Source organism: Helianthus annuus, chromosome 5 (genome assembly GCF_002127325.2).
Source record: "Helianthus annuus cultivar XRQ/B chromosome 5, HanXRQr2.0-SUNRISE, whole genome shotgun sequence".
Classification (NCBI taxonomy): domain Eukaryota; kingdom Viridiplantae; phylum Streptophyta; class Magnoliopsida; order Asterales; family Asteraceae; genus Helianthus; species Helianthus annuus.
In genome coordinates, this window is record NC_035437.2 from 94,154,838 (window position 1) to 94,173,686 (window position 18,849).

The 18,849-nt window shown below is 37.7% G+C and overlaps 1 protein-coding gene across 1 annotated transcript in view; it reads left to right on the forward strand.

Moving 5' to 3' along the window:
* Positions 1 to 17,606, forward strand: part of LOC118492125 — a 60,975-nt gene extending 43,369 nt beyond the window's left edge. Inside the window, exon 6 of the mRNA XM_035989917.1 lies at positions 17,505 to 17,606. Coding sequence (XP_035845810.1) covers positions 17,505 to 17,606 — 102 coding nt within the window. The remainder of the gene's footprint in view (positions 1 to 17,504) is intronic.
* Positions 17,607 to 18,849: the final 1,243 nt, after the last annotated feature.

Genomic DNA, 18,849 nt, shown 5'->3' on the forward strand with positions numbered 1-18,849 from the left:
CTGATTAACCTCATTTACCGGTTCATTACCAATATTTGCCATCTGATAATATATATATAATTTTTATTAGTATTTGATAAATAGCAATTATACACAAACAATCAGACAATTTACAATACACGTATAGTCAAAACTATCGATTTCTCGATTTCATTTTATATCGGTTATAGTATGCATCAATACACACCAATATTTTACAAAGTTTTATTTGTAGTTATGTTACGGACTGATTTCACTATTTCTTTTACTATTACACAACTATGGTTTTACCACCCTCCCATCTCTCGCCCCTTGTCGTCCTAAAAACGAAATTCCCTTTCATCATAATTCCAGGCAATTTGTCCCCCTATCTCCCTGATTCTATTTCCTGCATCCATCAATTCTTCACCGTAATGGCGAAGTTCAGCCATATTTTCGTTACTCATTGGTGGATTAGGTAGGGGTTCTGGATCGAATTGTGGAAGAAAGGAATAAGGGTCGTTGACAATATTTTGAAATTGCCAATCATTTGTCCACCATTCATCCATTTCTACAGGTTGGGAGTGGACTATTGGTTCTGGGATTGCTGGTTCAAAATTCATAGGGAGTGGATTTTCACTAGGATAGGTAAAAACATTAGTATTGACAGGCTGAATAGTCTCACAGCTTGCCAATAGGAAATCTATTTCCTCCTGAAAAGTTATTCCCTGGTTTTGGTTGGAGCTCTCTCCAATTTCTATCTGAGTTGGTCTAGAACCTTGTCCTACTTCCATTTCTATATCTTTAGAATATTCCTCAAACTGTTTTTCCATTTGCCTAGAATCTTTCTTGACTTCAGTTTCCATCTCTTGCTGTTTAGTACTTTCTTTGATTACAATTTCTTTTCCTTTTTCTAAAAGGTTGTTTATTTTAGGAAGTTTCGTGGCTGGCTTTTTCCTACGGATACGACTACCCCATACATAATTCTTTCTTTTCTTTCGTTTTGGCTTTGTCAAAGGTGGAGCATTGAATTCTACAGGTTGTTCCACATCAGCAAAGTATCCAGTGAAATCTTTGGAAACTTCTACATTCACCGGGTAAAGATCGAGGTTCTGAAAGGCTTCAGATATCTCATTCATGCTAGATCGAGGTTCTGAAAGGCTTCAGATATCTCATTCATGCTGTGTAGCATATATGCAAAATGCACAAAAATACTAAGTTAAAACTTTGGAACAAAGTTTAACAAATAAATATTGAAGTTTTATTGCGCACTATTTGTACAAAATAGCAGGAAAGAACACACTTGGATTTATTTATTTATTTACTGGGAAGTACTATTACTAGACTTAGGGTTTTTAAAGATCTGAATGTTCTGCTACTGTGGCTAACATATATAAATTTGCCCATTTCTCATCTAGCTTGTCTTCCCAAGGTGATTTATTGATTAATTCCTGGGTTTCCCTTTTAATCCTCTTTTCTCGGATTTGCTCTTTACTTTTCTTAATAATCATACTCCTTTTTCTAGGAGAAAGCGGTTTTTCATATTGTGCTTTTCGCACAAATATTCCTTCTTCAGGAATTGTAGGGAGTTTTGAAGATGAACTTCCCTCTTCATAGACTGACCTATCTAATTTAAGATAGATATCTTGCAGCTTTTGCTTACCCATACTGTAACTAACACATAGTCAGTTTAATATAACACATAATCACATAAATAGTAATCAGGAAAAATTAAGTATCTCTAAATACTTAATTAGCTTAACTCAGTGGCTCTGATACCACCTCATTTCTGTCACGGCCCCCGACCCGGTTTGACCCGTTTCAGGAGCCGCGGGACAGAAATCCCGTGATATTTAATTAATTGAGTTTAACAGCGGAAGTTTATCATCAGGATCGTTGTAAAGCTAAAAACTTTTCCCGATTATTTTATTTCTCAATTCGGGATAAAATCCCGGTAATTTACAATAACATGATTTTGCTGATAAATCTTTACTTTTAGAAAACATATTTCTCTATTTTATAATGAGCCACTTTCTTAAGCTTGAAATGCTCCCCAGCACTTTTCCTGAATTACAATAGATCACCTGAAACATGTTTGAAAAAGGTTTTGTCAGCGGGAAATACTGAGTGAATCATTCAGTTTACTAAAACGACTCGTTTGTTATAATTTACAGTATTAAGAGTTTTTACATATGTTTCTGATATCTACCAACTACCCACAGTATTTGTCACTCGACCGGATCTGTGACTGTGGTCATATCACCATTGGCTGCCCCAATGAATGACGTATATCACTTAATTTTAGGTTCTCCCACCTAATGTGATTAAAACAGTAGTAATGTGCACAATACCCCACATACTGGCTGTAATTTGGTGATTACATAAACTTAATCACTGTAATTATAATTCTGAAAATAATTTGGAGTATTGTAAAACATTTGATAAAAAGAGAATGACTCACATTGCAGATTTAACACAGACAGAATATGGTTTAGCCTTGTTAACCTAATTTAAATAATAATGCACACAAAACCGGGTTAGTGATCAATACAGCATTTACGATAACTCACGAGATCAAATTCTCACAACGAACGACAAAGTGCAATACTTAAACATCCATCGATTTAACGACGAACGACAAAGTATAACCCTATGTGGGAGGCACTTAAACATCCATTAGATATATTGATCAGTCGGAAAATGAATCGTAATAGCGATCGAGTTATTACCCTGTTTTGCGGCAGCAATTCGATATTAGTGTGTGTTTTGGGACTGTTTCTGCTTATAACTCGACGTCTACAAAGAATTCTTACGTCGTTTTCAACACAGAAAGCGATTGCCAATGTCTGCTATTTATAGTGACTTTTGGACAGGCTTACGGACCGTATGGCTTTTCCCCTTACGGTCCGTAAGGGGTGCAGTCTAATTACATAGGCTAGTTGGGTACGAGACTAGCTTACATGACTCATTTTTAAAATCAAATTCAATCTGTACAACGCAAATTTGGTGATAATCATCACTAGGGTTTACCCCCCCCCCCTGCATTTTAGGGGCCCTGATCCTAATTCCAATTGTTCTGAAAATTTTAGGGTTAGTGCAGAATTACTTGGGTGTCTCAATTAGGGTTTTCTTATCGCCTAATTATCATCCTAATTATGGATTTTAATGAGAGTTATTACACAACAATTAAGGACTTACGGGAAATCCTTAGGTACCCTATTAAGGATTTATAGTGGTACTTTGGGTATTCATCACGTGTTGCAACTTGCGCCTTGTACTTCGTTTTTCTTAGAAGAAACTGGTACTTTGGAATTTTGTGGAAGACGCAAGAGGTCATAGAATGGGAGAATTTTGGGGGTAGTTTGTTCTTCAAGGAATACGGTTCTTTGATTGTCGGTATTGTAAGGGATATGTCGTTTATACATGCAACCACAGAAATACATTGCAATGTAAATAAAAGATTTATTTATAAACAACGATAACAACTGTTTCTTGGATCTTGACAACAAAAGAAAATAATACATAAGACGTGATTATTTCTAAACGATGTTGTCTTCTAGTCAGTCAGATGCTCATCCCTGTGTTGGATTTGCATTAGCAAGCTTTGGGCAATTTCTTCGGAAATGACCCATCTCGCCACAGTTGAAACAAGAGCCTGGTAGAAAACGACCTTGAGCAGGATTGTTGCCAGCTTGGTTTGGCGCAGCTGCAGTTGGGCAGACTCTTGCTGTGTGGCCTATAAGTCCACAAGTTTGGCATTTGCGGCACTTCACATTGGCGTGATGATGGAGGCCACATTGGTTGCACAAAGGTGCAGTTCCATTGTATGGTTTTCTAGCAGGGGGTTGAGCTGGTTGGTTGGGGACGGCTTGACCATTGTGAGCGACCACGGCGAAGTTCTGAGAAGCCTTTCGCTTCTTTGACTTCTTAGGAGCTTTAGTCTGTTCATCCATGGTCTTTGATTCCTCGATTGGGTTCGATTCCCCGACCGGTTTCTTGTCACCTTTTCGGAAAAGTTTACCTTTCCTGATCTTTGATTCAGTCAAGGTTGCAGATAGCTCAATGGCCTGTCTAACTGTAGTAGGGTTGCTACCAGTCACAATGTCTTGTATTGAGGCAGGGAGGCCATCAATGTACTTTTCGATTGCCTTATCCAAAGGTGTAACCATATCCGGGCATAACAAACTTAACTCCTCATAACGGTCCGTGTATGCTCGATGCTCACTGCTAACTTGCATAAGATCGTCGAACTCCGTTTCCAAAGCCCTGATCGCGTGACGAGGACAGAATTCCTTCATCATCAGAGCTCGAAGCTCTTGCCATGTTTGAGCCAGTGCCACATCGGCACCCCTATCTCTCATCACACCATTCCACCATGTCAAAGCTCGTTTTTCAAAGACGCTAGATGCGAATTCTACCTTTCGCTCGTTTGTACATCGAACATGTCTGAAGGTGTTCTCTAAACTCTCGAACCATTGCATAAGTGCAGTCGCTCCTTGAGACCCAGAAAACTTTGATGGCTTAGCTGAGTTGAACGTCTTGAAGTTGCAGGGGGGCATGATTGTTGTTGTTAGCTTGGTTCCATTGAGCAAAGAGGTTTGGGAATTGAGCAGCCATTTGCTGCGCAATGATCTCTGCCAGTTCGGCAGTTGCTATCTGGTTTTCGCGTCGAGGAGGCATTCTAAAAGAGAAACAAGAAAGAAAGCAAATGAAATGGCATTGGGTAAGAATAGGATGTTACAATTACCGACCATAGTCATGGTTGATGGTCATTTGTTTGAACCACGAAGCAAACAAACAACACCAAGGCTGAATCAAAGCAAATAGATCCTCATAGTGTATCGCGAAGACATGCTCGCCTATAAGTGGACACTCACCCCAAGAGTTCCCAGGTAAGAGTGACTGGTCCGATTATGTGGATTTGTACGAACACTCTAGCCTTTGACAGAAAACCCAGGGTACAGGCGTTCACTCTTCCAGCTTGCACGTGTTCACACTATTTCGGACCCAAAACTTTGACGAGAGTTTTGAAAGTTCAAAGGGGTTCAAAACCTTATAACAGATGGATCAAAACCTAGTAATCAATCATCCTAGAACGGATGATTAGTTTTCAAAGCGGTTTTGAAATTTATGTTCTTGTTGTGGTCGTCGCCTAAGGATAGGTGACGGCATTGTTTTATGACTAAACGCAAGTAAACTCGCGTTAGGGTCCTAGGAAGGTTATAGACTAGGTCAAAGCATTACTAATAACCTAATTCCCTATAACCATTGGCTCTGATACCAACTTTTCTGTCACACCCCGACCACGTAGAACATACAAAACGTGGCGGAAACGTCGGGGAGTGTTGTAACAGAATCAATTGTTTCAAATCCATGGTAATTGAAGTTTCGTTTTATTAATCAAACATGAATGTTTACATTGTTTAAACAAGAACCAAAGAATACATAACATAAATTAACTAGTTCTTGTCTCGTTTTAAGTCACTAAGGCACGGGTCCGCCTAAGTATGTCTTGATAAGTCCTATGCATCATCTCCTGAAAACACATGTGAAAATAGGTACGTCAGCATAAAAATGCCTGTGAGATACATTGGTTTTGTGAAAACGGAATTCATGACTTATGTTTGAGAAAATGTTTAGTCATGAACCTTGTAATTTGCTTTGTCTTGTAAATCATTTGAAAAACGATAAGATCAGATGATATGTATAAATAAGAGAACACTGTATGGTTAAACGGATAACCATGTAAAATGAGTTTGTATAAGATAAGTCGTTTGTAAAACAATGTCTCGTGAAAAGTGTGTTATTTGTATAAAATGTCATATGTCTCAAATTGAAATGATTCAAATAACGCTACGATATGTAATACCATACAAACACTTATATATAGGAAGTACCAGCGGCGTATCCACCATGCTTGTATCATATTACACACGCCTCGTTACTTAGATCACTTACTCAAACCAAACCATCAAGGTGTAATGTTTAACAATTGTAGAAAATGTTTATGTATAGTCAAATGTCTATTGTCAACTGTAAATCATGTCAAGGGATACAACTGGTTTAAACGGTTCAATGGTTACAAACGGTTCATATAATCGAAGGGTTAAGACGGTTCACATAGTCAAATGGTTACAACGGTTCAAAATGTAGTATAATGTGTTCATATGCTGGATGAGCATATGCAACAGAAATGCAATGTAAAGCAATGTAGTAAGTACGCACATAATGGGTATACATAGCATGTAACGTAATGTAAAAACATGTACTAAGTACGCACACAATGGGCATACATAGCATGAAATGTAATGTAAAACAATGTACTAAGTACGCACACAATGGGCATACATAGCATGAAACACCATGAAATCATGTACTATATATGTACTATCGAACATAGCAAGTATATGATGTGAAAACCGGAAAGCATGAAAGTAACAAGTAGGCACATGCGTTTCACCCCAAAACAGTTTGGATAACAGTAAAAGAGGGGTTCAATGTACTCACCTGAGATTGCTTTGAAATCCTTGTATAACAACAAAAAATGCTAGAGATCACGGAATATCAAACGGCACCTAATAGGTAGCTATATTAATATACCGAACCTAAATCGGATGGATCAGATAGTATGCGGGTTCGTAAACCAAACGAGTATGGAGACTCGTGTAATATGGTTTAACCAAGCCTACATACTAAAATGAAACCTAACCTAAGTGCTTTACGGCCCATTACGACCCGTTTAGGTAGCTTATGCTACCTTAACGCGTCGTTCGCGTAGAACGCGTTTGGAACGCCTAACATCGTGACCACAAGGTATAACCTCGGAAGGTTACAGCTACGGTCACCTAATGTGTTTGGTCGGACCCTAATGATCGACCAAATGGGTCGGGTTCGAAAGTATAAGCGATGGTTTAGATCGCTTACCTTACGACCCTATATAAGCACTATACTAAAAGTGACGAGCTAAGCATGTTAGAACATGCTTAACTAAGTTTAGAAAACAGGTTTGGCATCAAAACAAACGGCTTTGATGCTCCAGAGTAGTTTGGTTACAAAATACGCAAGAATGCGCATTTTGGCCGAAACTACGACTCGTCACTGAGCCTAGATAACGTGGTAATCAGTAGGTATAGTCGCCATGGACTATAACCATCGTGATCACGCTCACGTTATGAAGTTCCAATGAACTTCGTGTTGACCATAGGCTGGTCAATGCAGAAAGTCAACAAAACGTTGACTTTCGGACTCGAAAAGCGAATAAAAGAACGAAAGAACACTTACGAAGGGTCCCCGAATGCTAATCTAGATCAAAATGGCTCAGGTATGAAACAAAGGTTCCAACTTAGAGCTTTTGATCAGATTTTTGTGGGTTTTCACCAAAAGGGGGGGGGTATTTATAGGAAAAGTAAAGCCGTTAGGATCGTTTCTTGAATATCGTGCCACGATCTTATACGTACACTTGTCACAAAGTTGTGGTGCCTTATCTTGACCCTTAGCTCCTGAGATTGTGAAAGGGCATTGCCCTTTGGTGTGTTTGAAAGGCCAAGTTTGCAAGAAAGACAAACTTTCTGTTACTGAAGGGGCCATGCGGCCCGCATCAGGATATGCACAAACTCAGGCGGGCCGCCTGGGCATGCCTGATCTGCACATACTTTCAGAAATAGCAGTTTTGGTCCCTGTTGCATGTTTAAGCCATTTCCGACACTTCTAAGGCCCATAAAGCCAACTTTAAGGCCTTAAAATGATGCCTAAACATTGTGGACATGAAACATGCTCAAAAATATGTCGGATGTTGGTTTGTTTGGCCGTACGATCGCGATGTTCGGTTAATTACGACGAAATGCGCATAAGCGCGAAAAATGATCCAAATTGCGCGACGAAGGGATTTTTCTTATGCCAAACACTAAGGCATAATATAAGGATGCTTACATAAATTTTTGGATGTCCGGATGTATGCAGAACGTAAGTTATACGCGAAAGTGGAAACTTGTGCACTTTTTGATACTTTTAGCCCCTGAATGATCCAAAAGTTTGTTTTAGCATACCAAACCCCTCAAAGCCTATTTCTAAGTATGTAAAGGATATTTATGGTATGTTTAACTTATGGACATGTTCCGGAATGTTCGTTACAGTTCAAATTGGTATACTTTCGCAGTTTGTCAAGTTTAGTCCGTGTAAGCGAATTAACTTGTTTTTGCCATACCAAGGCCTTCAAAACTTATTTCTAAGTTATGTAAAGGTTATTTAAGGTATGTTAAGTATATGTTGATGTTCCGGAGTATTTGTCGCATTTAAACTGAGTACGTTTACGCACCAGTTTCCGTATAATTCTCCAGAAAGCGATATAAAGTTTGAAATTGAACAAGAATTGATATGTGCAAAAGATACACATATTTATACAAGATCCCAAGTATGAAATACAATATTTCATCGGCTTGGTATTAGTCTGATGGTCTTGGTGACACAGGTGTCACATAGAAGTCTTGAATAACAACCAAGCAAAGCTAGAGGGATCACGGAATCAAACGGCACCCTATATAGATAACTACATAAATAACCAGACTAAATCGGGAGATCGGATAGTATGAGGTTTCGTAAACCAAATGAGTATTGGAACTCATATGTTATGGTTTAACAAAGCCTACATACTAAAATGAAACCTAACCTAAGTGCTTACAACCCATTACGACCCGTTTAGGTAGCTTATGCTACTTTAACGCGTCGTTCGCGTAAAGCGCGTTCGGACCGCTTAACTAGTCCTATGACAAGTATTATATGCCTTAACATGTCTAATATTGTTGCTAATCAGTTTAGATGTCAAAAATTAAGTTACATATGCTTAAAATGAATTTATGCGTAAAAAGGGTATTTTGGTAATTTTCCTAAGGCATATAACCTACCTATCATATAACTACTTAAACGACGTGACCATAAGGTATAACCTCGGAAGGTTATTCCCTATACAACTATGGTCACCTAATGTGTTCGGTCGGATCCCAATGATCGACCAAATGGGTCGGGTTCGTAAGCATTAAGCGATTGTTTAGATCGCTTATCTTTACGACCCTAGATAAGCACAATTCTAAGTGTGACGAGCTAAACATGCTAGAACATGTTTAGTTAACTTAGAAAACAGGTTTGGTATCAAAACAAACGGTTTTGATACCCTAGAGTAGTTTGGTTACAAATACGCGAGAAAACACATTGGCCGACACTATGACTCGTCACTGAGCCTAGATAACGTGGAAATCAGTAGGTATAGTCACTAGGGACTATAACCATCGTGATTACGCTCACGTTATGAAGTTCAAACGAACTTCGCGTTGACCATAAACTAGTCAATGCAGAAAGTCAAACGCAGTTTGACTTTAACGCTAAAACGCATAAAAAGAACGAAGGAATACTTACAAAGGGTCCCCGCAAGATTGATTTTCCAAGTGTTCTCCGGTATAAGGTGATGAAACACCCCAACTTAGAGAAATCTCAGAAATCAGGTGGGTTTTGCAAGTGAATGGGATGGGGTATTTATAGTTTTCGGAGAGCCGTTATGATCGTCTGTCGATATCCGAGCTTTGATCTCAACCTTACACTTGTGCCCCCTGTTTTGTGATACCTTGGGCACTCAAAACTAGGCCATAGGAACTTCAAAAACCACTTGGGACCATGGGGAACAGCTGGAAATGGCTGGAAAACACTTCTGCTGATTTGGGAGGTCCTTACGAACCGTATGGATAAGTGCTTACGGTCCGTAAGCCTTGTGCAGACCAGCAAAGTTTGATTTTTGGCAGAACAGACCCCTGCAGCCCCAAACTTGATTTTTAATGCATTTTTGACACGTTTAAGCCCCGTTAACCCCATTTCAAAGCTCTAAAATGTAGTTAAAGTATAGGGAACTTAAAATATGCTCAAAAATATGCAGAATGTCGGTTCCTTTGGTCGTACGGTTGCGTTGTTCGGTTAATTACGACGGAAGTCGTAACGGACACAAAAACGATCCAAATTACGCGACGAATGGATTTTTATCAAGCCAATCACTAAATCATAATATTTTAATGATTTCAGAAATTTTTAGATGTCCGGATGTATTCAGAATGTAAGTTACGCGCGAAAATGCAAACTTATGCACTTTTTGACGCTTTTAGTCCCTGAATGACCAAAAAGTTTATTTTAGCACACTGAGCACCTCAAAGCCTATTTCTAAGCTATGTAAAGGATATTTAGGGTATGTTTAACTTATGGTCAAGTTCTGGAATGTCCGTTACAGTACAAATTGACTTAATTTCGCAGTTTGTCAGATTTAGTCCCTGTAAGCGAATAAAGTTGATTTCGGCACACCAAACCTTCCAAAACTTATTTCTAAGTTATGTAAAGGTTATTTAAGGTATGTTAAGCCTATGTCGCTATTCCGGAGTGTTTTTTGCATTAAAGTTGATATATTTACGCATCAGTGCGCGTATAACCTTCTAGAAAGCGATTTAAAGCACGAAATCGAACAAGAGTTGATATGTGCAAACGATACACATATTTTTACAAATCCCAAGTATGAAATACAATATTTCATTGGTTTGGTATTTGTTTTGATGGTTGAGGTGACACATGTGTCACAGTCTCCCCTACTTCAGGAAATTTCGTCCCGAAATTTATTTAGAGGAAACTTGTGAGAGCTTGAAATATGAAGTTGAAAAGATCGAACAACACTGGTTAGAGTCCTGAACTTCTAGTAACTTTAAATAACATCATGCTTGAAATGTGAGAGGGACACTTATATACAAGTATATAAAGTGTTATTGGTGCGTCCACCGTACCTCTATTACATTGTTCATTGTTACGGTTGCCACTATTGGTTCTTACACATAATAAGTCTTACCGTGGTTTCCGTGCACTGAACTTTGTAATTATGTATGCATCCATAATTACGTAATTCCTTGCATAGTCACGTAGTGCATCTTGTAATGTGTAGGGGAAGAAAATAATGAACGAACTTGTGATGATTGTGACTAGAGCACCATAGGGTCCTTTTAGTTGAGTCAATAAATGATCTCTAGACCGTCAAGGAGTCTTTTCAGCTTTTATCATCACATGTCATTCTTAACCAGATTCTGAGTCAATCTTTTGACTGGACCACTCAAAGGGTCTCTTTGAATCATGGAATGGTACTATATAATCCAAGGGTCTTGACTATCACGTAGAAGCCCAATAAGGATTTAAGGTAGTACCTTTTTGAATATCCTACTATGAATCACTCATATGAAGATATGAAAGATTCTACGAGGATTTGGATAACGAATATCCAGAGTATACAAAAACACAAAAATGCATAAAAGAAAACACAAAATGCATAAACACATAATCACATAATTGTTTAACTTGATTTTAGATTTGTTATCATTTTGTTAATTTGTTCTGCTAACTGCACACATTTAAAGCACACTAGGAATCCATTCCGTGGATTTCATTTGGTACTTTAAACATTATCAAGAATCTAACTATGAAGATAGAAAGATTTTAAAGAGAAAGTTCGATTTCGATTATAAAGAATCGAAATGTTCGAATTATGGTACAAGGAATCCAATTAAGAACTCTGATTTGAATGATAATCATCCACTAGGGTCTAATTGTGAAGATAAAAAGATTCCATATGGATTTTAGAAGTTGAAGGTGTTTTGAAACCTTGCACTGGATGTGCTTAAGTCAAAACATGAAGTAAAATTGCTTATGAAGTTGAGATGCTAGATATGCCAAGGCGACATGTGAAGCGGAATTTGAAGGTTAAGTCAATGTATGAAGAAAATATTTTGAAAACTATGCATGGGGTTCTAAAATGTGTTCAATGTTTTTTTTAAACCTTATATATAATACTTTTGAAATCATAAAGTAGGTGTATTAGCTAGGTATATTTATAAAAATGTTTTTAAAATCATGTGGGATGAGTTTTGAAATTATGTATAAGGTTTTTGAAAACATGTATGATGCTTTTGAAATCATGCACTTGATATAAGTAATTATACTGTATTAATAACATTTTGAAATCATGAAGGTTGTTTTTGAAAACATAGACAATGTTTTTGAAATCATGGAGGTTGTTTTTGAAAATATAGACAATGCTTTTGAAATCATGCATTTGATATGTTAAGTAAATATACTATATTAAAATTGTTTTCGAACTATATATAAAATGTTTTTGAAATCATGAAGATTGTTTTTGAAAACTTATGTTATGCATGTTGAAAAATCAGAACGTAATGGGTATGAGATTTGAAAATATCATCAGTTATCTAATTAAGGATTCAAAGGCACAGATGCGCAAAAAGCACGATTACTCATAATTTCGTTTTATTTCTTGTACTTCGTCTCCTAGAATGGAACGAGTACTTAAAATTTTCGAGAAAATAATGAGCGATCACTTGAAAGGGAGAATCACAAGAGTAGTTTGTAAAGAGCATAGCTCCTTGATGTAGGTATCATATGGAAATGCCATACACGCATATAACTACATTTGTATATCAGAATTGCGAACAACGAATTTTATGAACAAAACAGATTGTTTCACAATATAAGAAAACAAAAGAAATAAAGGCATAAGACAGCAACATCCTTTGCTCGGCCAAATGCTCATCCAAGGGTTGGATTTGCATTGACAATCTTTGGGCATTTGTTCCTGAAATGGCTCATTTCACCACAGTTGTAGCAAGTACCAGAGGGGAAAAGAGCTTGAGTAGGGTTGACTTGGAGTTGGGTAGCAGCAAGGTTTGCAACGGCTTTGTTTTGGATAGCAAAGCGGCATATGTTAATCAAATGTCCCAACCGTCCACAGTAAGTACATTTGGAGCAGGGTATGAAGTTTAAATGATGACGGTTGCATCGCTTGCACCATGGGGCAGCTCCCAAGTACGGCTTCCTAGCTGGTGGCGCCGCTACCTGGCTAGGTCCCGCTTGATCGGGTGTAACTGCTGCGGGTTTCTTTGAAGCCTTACGCTTTCTTGATTTTGGTGCAGGCCTGACTTTTGCTTCCTTCAGTGACTCTTGAGTGCCTCCATTTTTGAGACGAGACATGGCAATGCCTAGATCCATAGACTTCAGAATCACTTCGCCTATTTGCTGGGCAAATTTGGCTGTTTGCTCGGACATTTGACCGTTGTTGAGATGAAGAGACATTCTAGAAGGAAATGAAAGATATAGGAAGAAACAAATGAAATGTTATCGGATAAACAAAACAGAAAGGCAATGCATACGAATTGCGATCATTTGTTTGTTACCTAAGGCAAACAAATGAGATGGTGACAAATCAAAGCAAACGGGTCATAATAATGTATCGCTGAAGACATGTTTCCCTATAAGTGAACACTCCCCCCAAGAGTTCCCAGGTAAGAGTGACTGGTCCGATACTGCGGATTTGTACGAACACACTAGCCTTAGATAGAAAACTCAGAGTACAGGCATTCACCCTTCCAGTTTGCATGTGTTCACATTATAAGACCCAAACTTTGACGAGATTTGAAAACTTAGAGGGTTCAAAACCTAGTAATCAATCATCCTAGAACAGATGATTAGTTTTCAAATCGGTTTTGAAATTTATGTTCTTGTTGTGGTTGTCGCCTAAGGATAGGTGACGGTATTGTTTTATAACTAAACGCAAGTAAACTCGCGTTAGGGTCCTAGGAAGGTTATAGACTAGGTCAAAGCATTACTAATAACCTAATTCCCTATAACCATGAGCTCTGATACCAACTTTTCTGTCACACCCCGACCACGTAAAACAACAAAACGTGGCGGAATCGTCGGGGAGTGTTGTAACAGAATCATTGTTTCATAACACATGGAAAATTGAAATTTTGTTTTATTGATTAACTGAGTTACAATGTCTTAACAAACAAAGAAGTATAACAAAATTAACTAGTCTTGCATCTTTTATTGTCACTAAGGCCCAAGTTCGCTTATGTGTATCTTGATCAATCCTATGCATCATTTCCTGAAACACATGTGAAAATAGGTACGTCAGCATAAAAATGCCGGCGAGTACATAGGTTTTATTGATTTAGGATTCATGACTTATAAGTTTAGAAAAAGTTGTTTAACAAAAATCAGTCATGATCCTTGTAAAATGTTTTATTTTATAAATCGTTTGAAAAGCGATGATAGATATGTATAGTTAAAAGAATGATTGTAAGGTTAAATGAATAACCAAGTAAAATGAATTTGTATAAAACAAACTGTTTTGTAAAACAATGTCTTGTGAAAAATATGTTATTTGCGTAAAATGTATAAGTCCAAATTGAATGATTTAAATAACGCTACGACATGTAATGTAATACAAGCACTTATATATAGGAAGTACCAGCGGCGTATCCACCATGTTTGTACCACATTACACACGCCTCGTTACTTAAATCACTTACCCAAACCAAACCCCAATGTAAATTGCCCATGTCTAAACCATTTGTCAAATGTCTTTGTGAAAACTATGTCAAAATGTTCATGAATGTATATGTCAATATCAAAAATGCCCATGTCAAATGTCAATAATGTAATGTGTAAACAAAATGTCATGTATGGCAAGTGAAATATGTATCAACTAAACCATAGGTAAAAATGCACAAAACAATGTATTGAAGTAAACGTGGTTTAAATCAATGTTATGTTTTGTGGAAACGCATGCTATACTGAATACAAACATTTATGCGGTATTGTGAAAATTCCATACATTCAAGCCTTGAGACAGACGGATAACCCTAAGTAAAGGTTATCAAAAGAAATGTTTTCGGATTCAGTCATTCCTTTCATCCAAACAAACCTAGGATGTCAGGAACGGGATTTGTCAAGTCCTATGGTACCATTACTTACTACCGAGCGGCGTGATCAATGTTAATGAATGTACATTGTCCCATTTAAACAAACCAAATGTCATACCAAAATGTAAGCATGTGATGTGATGTGAATGTACTAAGTATGAACTAAATGAACATACATAGCATGTGATGTAAAACAAATGTACTAAGTATGATGAACATACATAGCATGAAAAGGTAATGTAAAACAATGTACTAAGTATGCGCTAAACGAACATACGTAGCATAAAATGTCATGTAAAATGATGTACTAAGAATGCACATAATGGACATACATAGCAAAAACATAATGAATCATGTACTAATAGTGTACTAATGAACATAGCAAGTATATGATATGAAAACATGGAAAGCACGAAAGTAACAAGTAGGCACATGTGTTTCACCCCAAAATGTTTGAAAAACAGTAAAAGAGGGGACTATGTACTCACTTGAGGGTGCTTAGAAGTCTTGAATAACAACCAAGCAAAGCTAGAGGGATCACGGAATCAAACGGCACCCTATATAGATAACTACATAAATAACCGGACCTAAATCGGGAGATCGGATAGTATGAGGTTTCGTAAACCAAATGAGTATTGGAACTCATATGATATGGTTTAACAAAGCCTACATACTAAAATGAAACCTAACCTAAGTGCTTACGACCCATTACGACCCGTTTAGGTAGCTTATGCTACTTTAACGCGTCGTTCGCGTAAAGCGCGTTCGGACCACTTAACTAGTCCTATGACAAGTATTATATGCCTTAACATGTCTAATATTGTTGCTAAATCAGTTTAGATGTCAAAAATTAAGTTACATATGCTTAAAATGAATTTATGCGTAAAAAGGGTATTTTGGTAATTTTCCTAAGGCATATAACCTACCTATCATACAACTACTTAAACGACGTGACCATAAGGTATAACCTCGGAAGGTTATTCCCTATACAACTATGGTCACCTAATGTGTTCGGTCGGATCCCAATGATCGACCAAATGGGTCGGGTTCGTAAGCATTAAGCGATTGTTTAGATCGCTTATCTTTACGACCCTAGACAAGCACAATTCTAAGAGTGACGAGCTAAACATGCTAGAACATGTTTAGTTAAGTTAGAAAACAGGTTTGGTATCAAAACAAACGGTTTTGATACCCTAGAGTAGTTTGGTTACAAAATACGTGAGAAAACGCATTTTGGCCGAAACTACGACTCGTCACTAGGGACTATAACCATCGTGATTACGCTCACGTAATGAAGTTCAAACGAACTTCGCGTTGACCATAAACTGGTCAATGCAGAAAGTCAAACGCAGTTTGACTTTAACGCTAAAACGCATAAAAAGAATGAAGGAATACTTACAAAGGGTCCCCGCAAGATTGATTTTCCAAGTATTCTCAGGTATGAGGTGATGAAACACCCCAACTTAGAGAAATCTCAGAAATCAAGTGGGTTTTGCAAGTGAATGGGATGGGGTATTTATAGTTTTCGGAGAGCCATTAAGATCGTTTGTCGATATCCGAGCTTTGATCTCAACCTTACACTTGTGCCCCCTGTTTAGTAATACCTTGGGCACTCAAAACCAGGCCATAGGAACTTCAAAAACCACTTGGGACCATGGGGAACAGCTGGAAATGGCTGGAAAACACTTCTGCTGAACTGGGAGGTCCTTACGGACCGTATGGATAAGTGCTTACGGTTTGTAAGCCTTGTGCAGACCAGCAAAGTTTGATTTTTGGCAGAACAGGCCCCTGTAGCTCCAAACTTGATTTTTAATGCATTTTTGACATGTTGAAGCCCCGTTAACCCCATTTCAAAGCTCTAAAATGAAGTTAAAGTATAGGGAACTTAAAATATGCTCAAAATATGCCGAACGTCGGTTCGTTTGGTCGTACGGTTGCGTTGTTCGGTTAATTACGACGAAAGTCGTAACGGACGCAAAAACGATCCAAATTACGCGACGAATGGATTTTTATCAAGCCAATCACTAAAACATAATATTTTAATGATTACATAAATTTTTGGATGTCCGGATGTATTCAGAACGTAAGTTATGCGCGAAAATGCAAACTTATGCACTTTTTGACGCTTTTAGTCCCTGAATGACCAAAAAGTTTATTTTAGCACAGCGAACACCTCAAAGCCTATTTCTAAGCTATGTAAAGGATATTTAGGGTATGTTTAACTTATGGTCAAGTTCCGGAATGTCCGTTACATTACAAATTGACATACTTTTGTAGTTTGTCAGATTTAGTCCCTGTAAGCGAATAAACTTGATTTCGACACACCAAACCTTCCAAAACTTATTTCTAAGTTGTGTAAAGGTTATTTAAGGTATGTTAAGCCTATGTCACTGTTCTGGAGTGTTTGTTGCATTAAAGTGGTTATATTTACGCATCAGTGCGCGTATAACCTTCTAGAAAGCGATTTAAAGCCCGAAATCGAACAAGAGTTGATATGTGCAAACGATACACATATTTTTACAAATCCCAAGTATGAAATACAATATTTCATTGGTTTGGTATTTGTTTGATGGTTGAGGTGACACAGGTGTCACAGTTTGATTGTTGTTTTGTAGGATTTCTGGAAAGATTCAGTTGATTCTGGAAAAGTTTTCGGCTGATAGACTTGAAGATTCGAAGACTGTTCTTCGTGTTTATTCGATCAGTTCTTGATAATTTTTGAAATTACTTTGCTGATTTCTTGTTTTGATTTTGTAGGAAGTTGTTAGGAGAATCAGGAAAATAATCAGAATTTTCGAAAAGATTAAGTTTCCAAAGTTACTGGCTGGCGAAATTGACTGTACTGGCGAAATTGACTGATCTGCGAATTTAACCAGCATACTTACCGGCGAAATTAAATCCAAAGGCGACTTTGGTAACCGTAAAATTTTCCACAGCGAAATTATTACGGTTTTCGGCAAATTTACTGGTCGTCGTAATCGCGAAATAGACCAGCGAAATTGGCAGCGAAATTGACTTGTTCAGCGAACTAAACCAGCGAAATTGACCTACAACACCAGCGAAATTAACCTAGTATAATTAACCTAGCGAAACTAATAGCAGAGGTGGAATTTCAGTTGGCAAGCGTCGATAAAATTTCAGTGTTTTGCAAATAGAAATTGATCCGTAGCTCGTTTGACAAAACCGTTTGCGCCGTTAGATTCCTTGCATTTTTAGGACAAAAAAAACATGTCTACTTTGAATGAGACATTATATATTATTAGATTCGTCTTTTCGAGACGACTCTAACGGTTTTCGACATTATATATTATTGGATTCGTCTTTTCGAGACGATTCTAACGATATAATTGTGTAACCACTGTTTTCGGAAAAATTTTGTACGGTCTTATCAGTCTGTTACGTTAAAATGTCAAACATGTCTACTTTGAATGAGCTGTTGAAGATGGAGCATTAGGTTGGCACTACCAACAAACCACCTAAGATGATGAAGGTGGAAAATTACTTGACCTGGAAGGATCGGTTTCAATCATTCGTTGAATATCAGGACACGCGTATGTGGATATGCATTGAAGATGGATACATAAACCCAGTACATGACTTTGAGGGCAGACCACGTAGAACAGCCTATGTAAACATGCAAGGGGCTGACACAAATATGTATGAGGCTGAAAAGAGAGCCTTGGCTGCAATCAAAATGTCCTTACCGGATAGCATCATGCATACTTTCAAGAAGTACACAAATTCAAAAGATATGTAGGATGCGTTAGAGAAAAGATACGTGGGAAATGCAGATGTCAAGAAAAACAAATTTGATCTACTGAAGAAGCAGTTTGCTGTTTTCAAGTACATGAAACATGAGTCACTTGAGGACATCATCACTCATTACTACCATCTGATGTCAGAAATGGAAAATTACAAGATCGATTGCTATACTGACGTAGAGAAGAATGACAAGCTGCTCGATGCTTTGCCTACCAAGTGGGATATCTACACTCTCATGATCAAGGGTGAAGCAGATTATGAAACAAAAGAGCATGAAGAAGTAGTTGGAAAGCTGAGAGCTTATGAGCTCAGTATGAAGAAGAAAGACACTGGATATGAT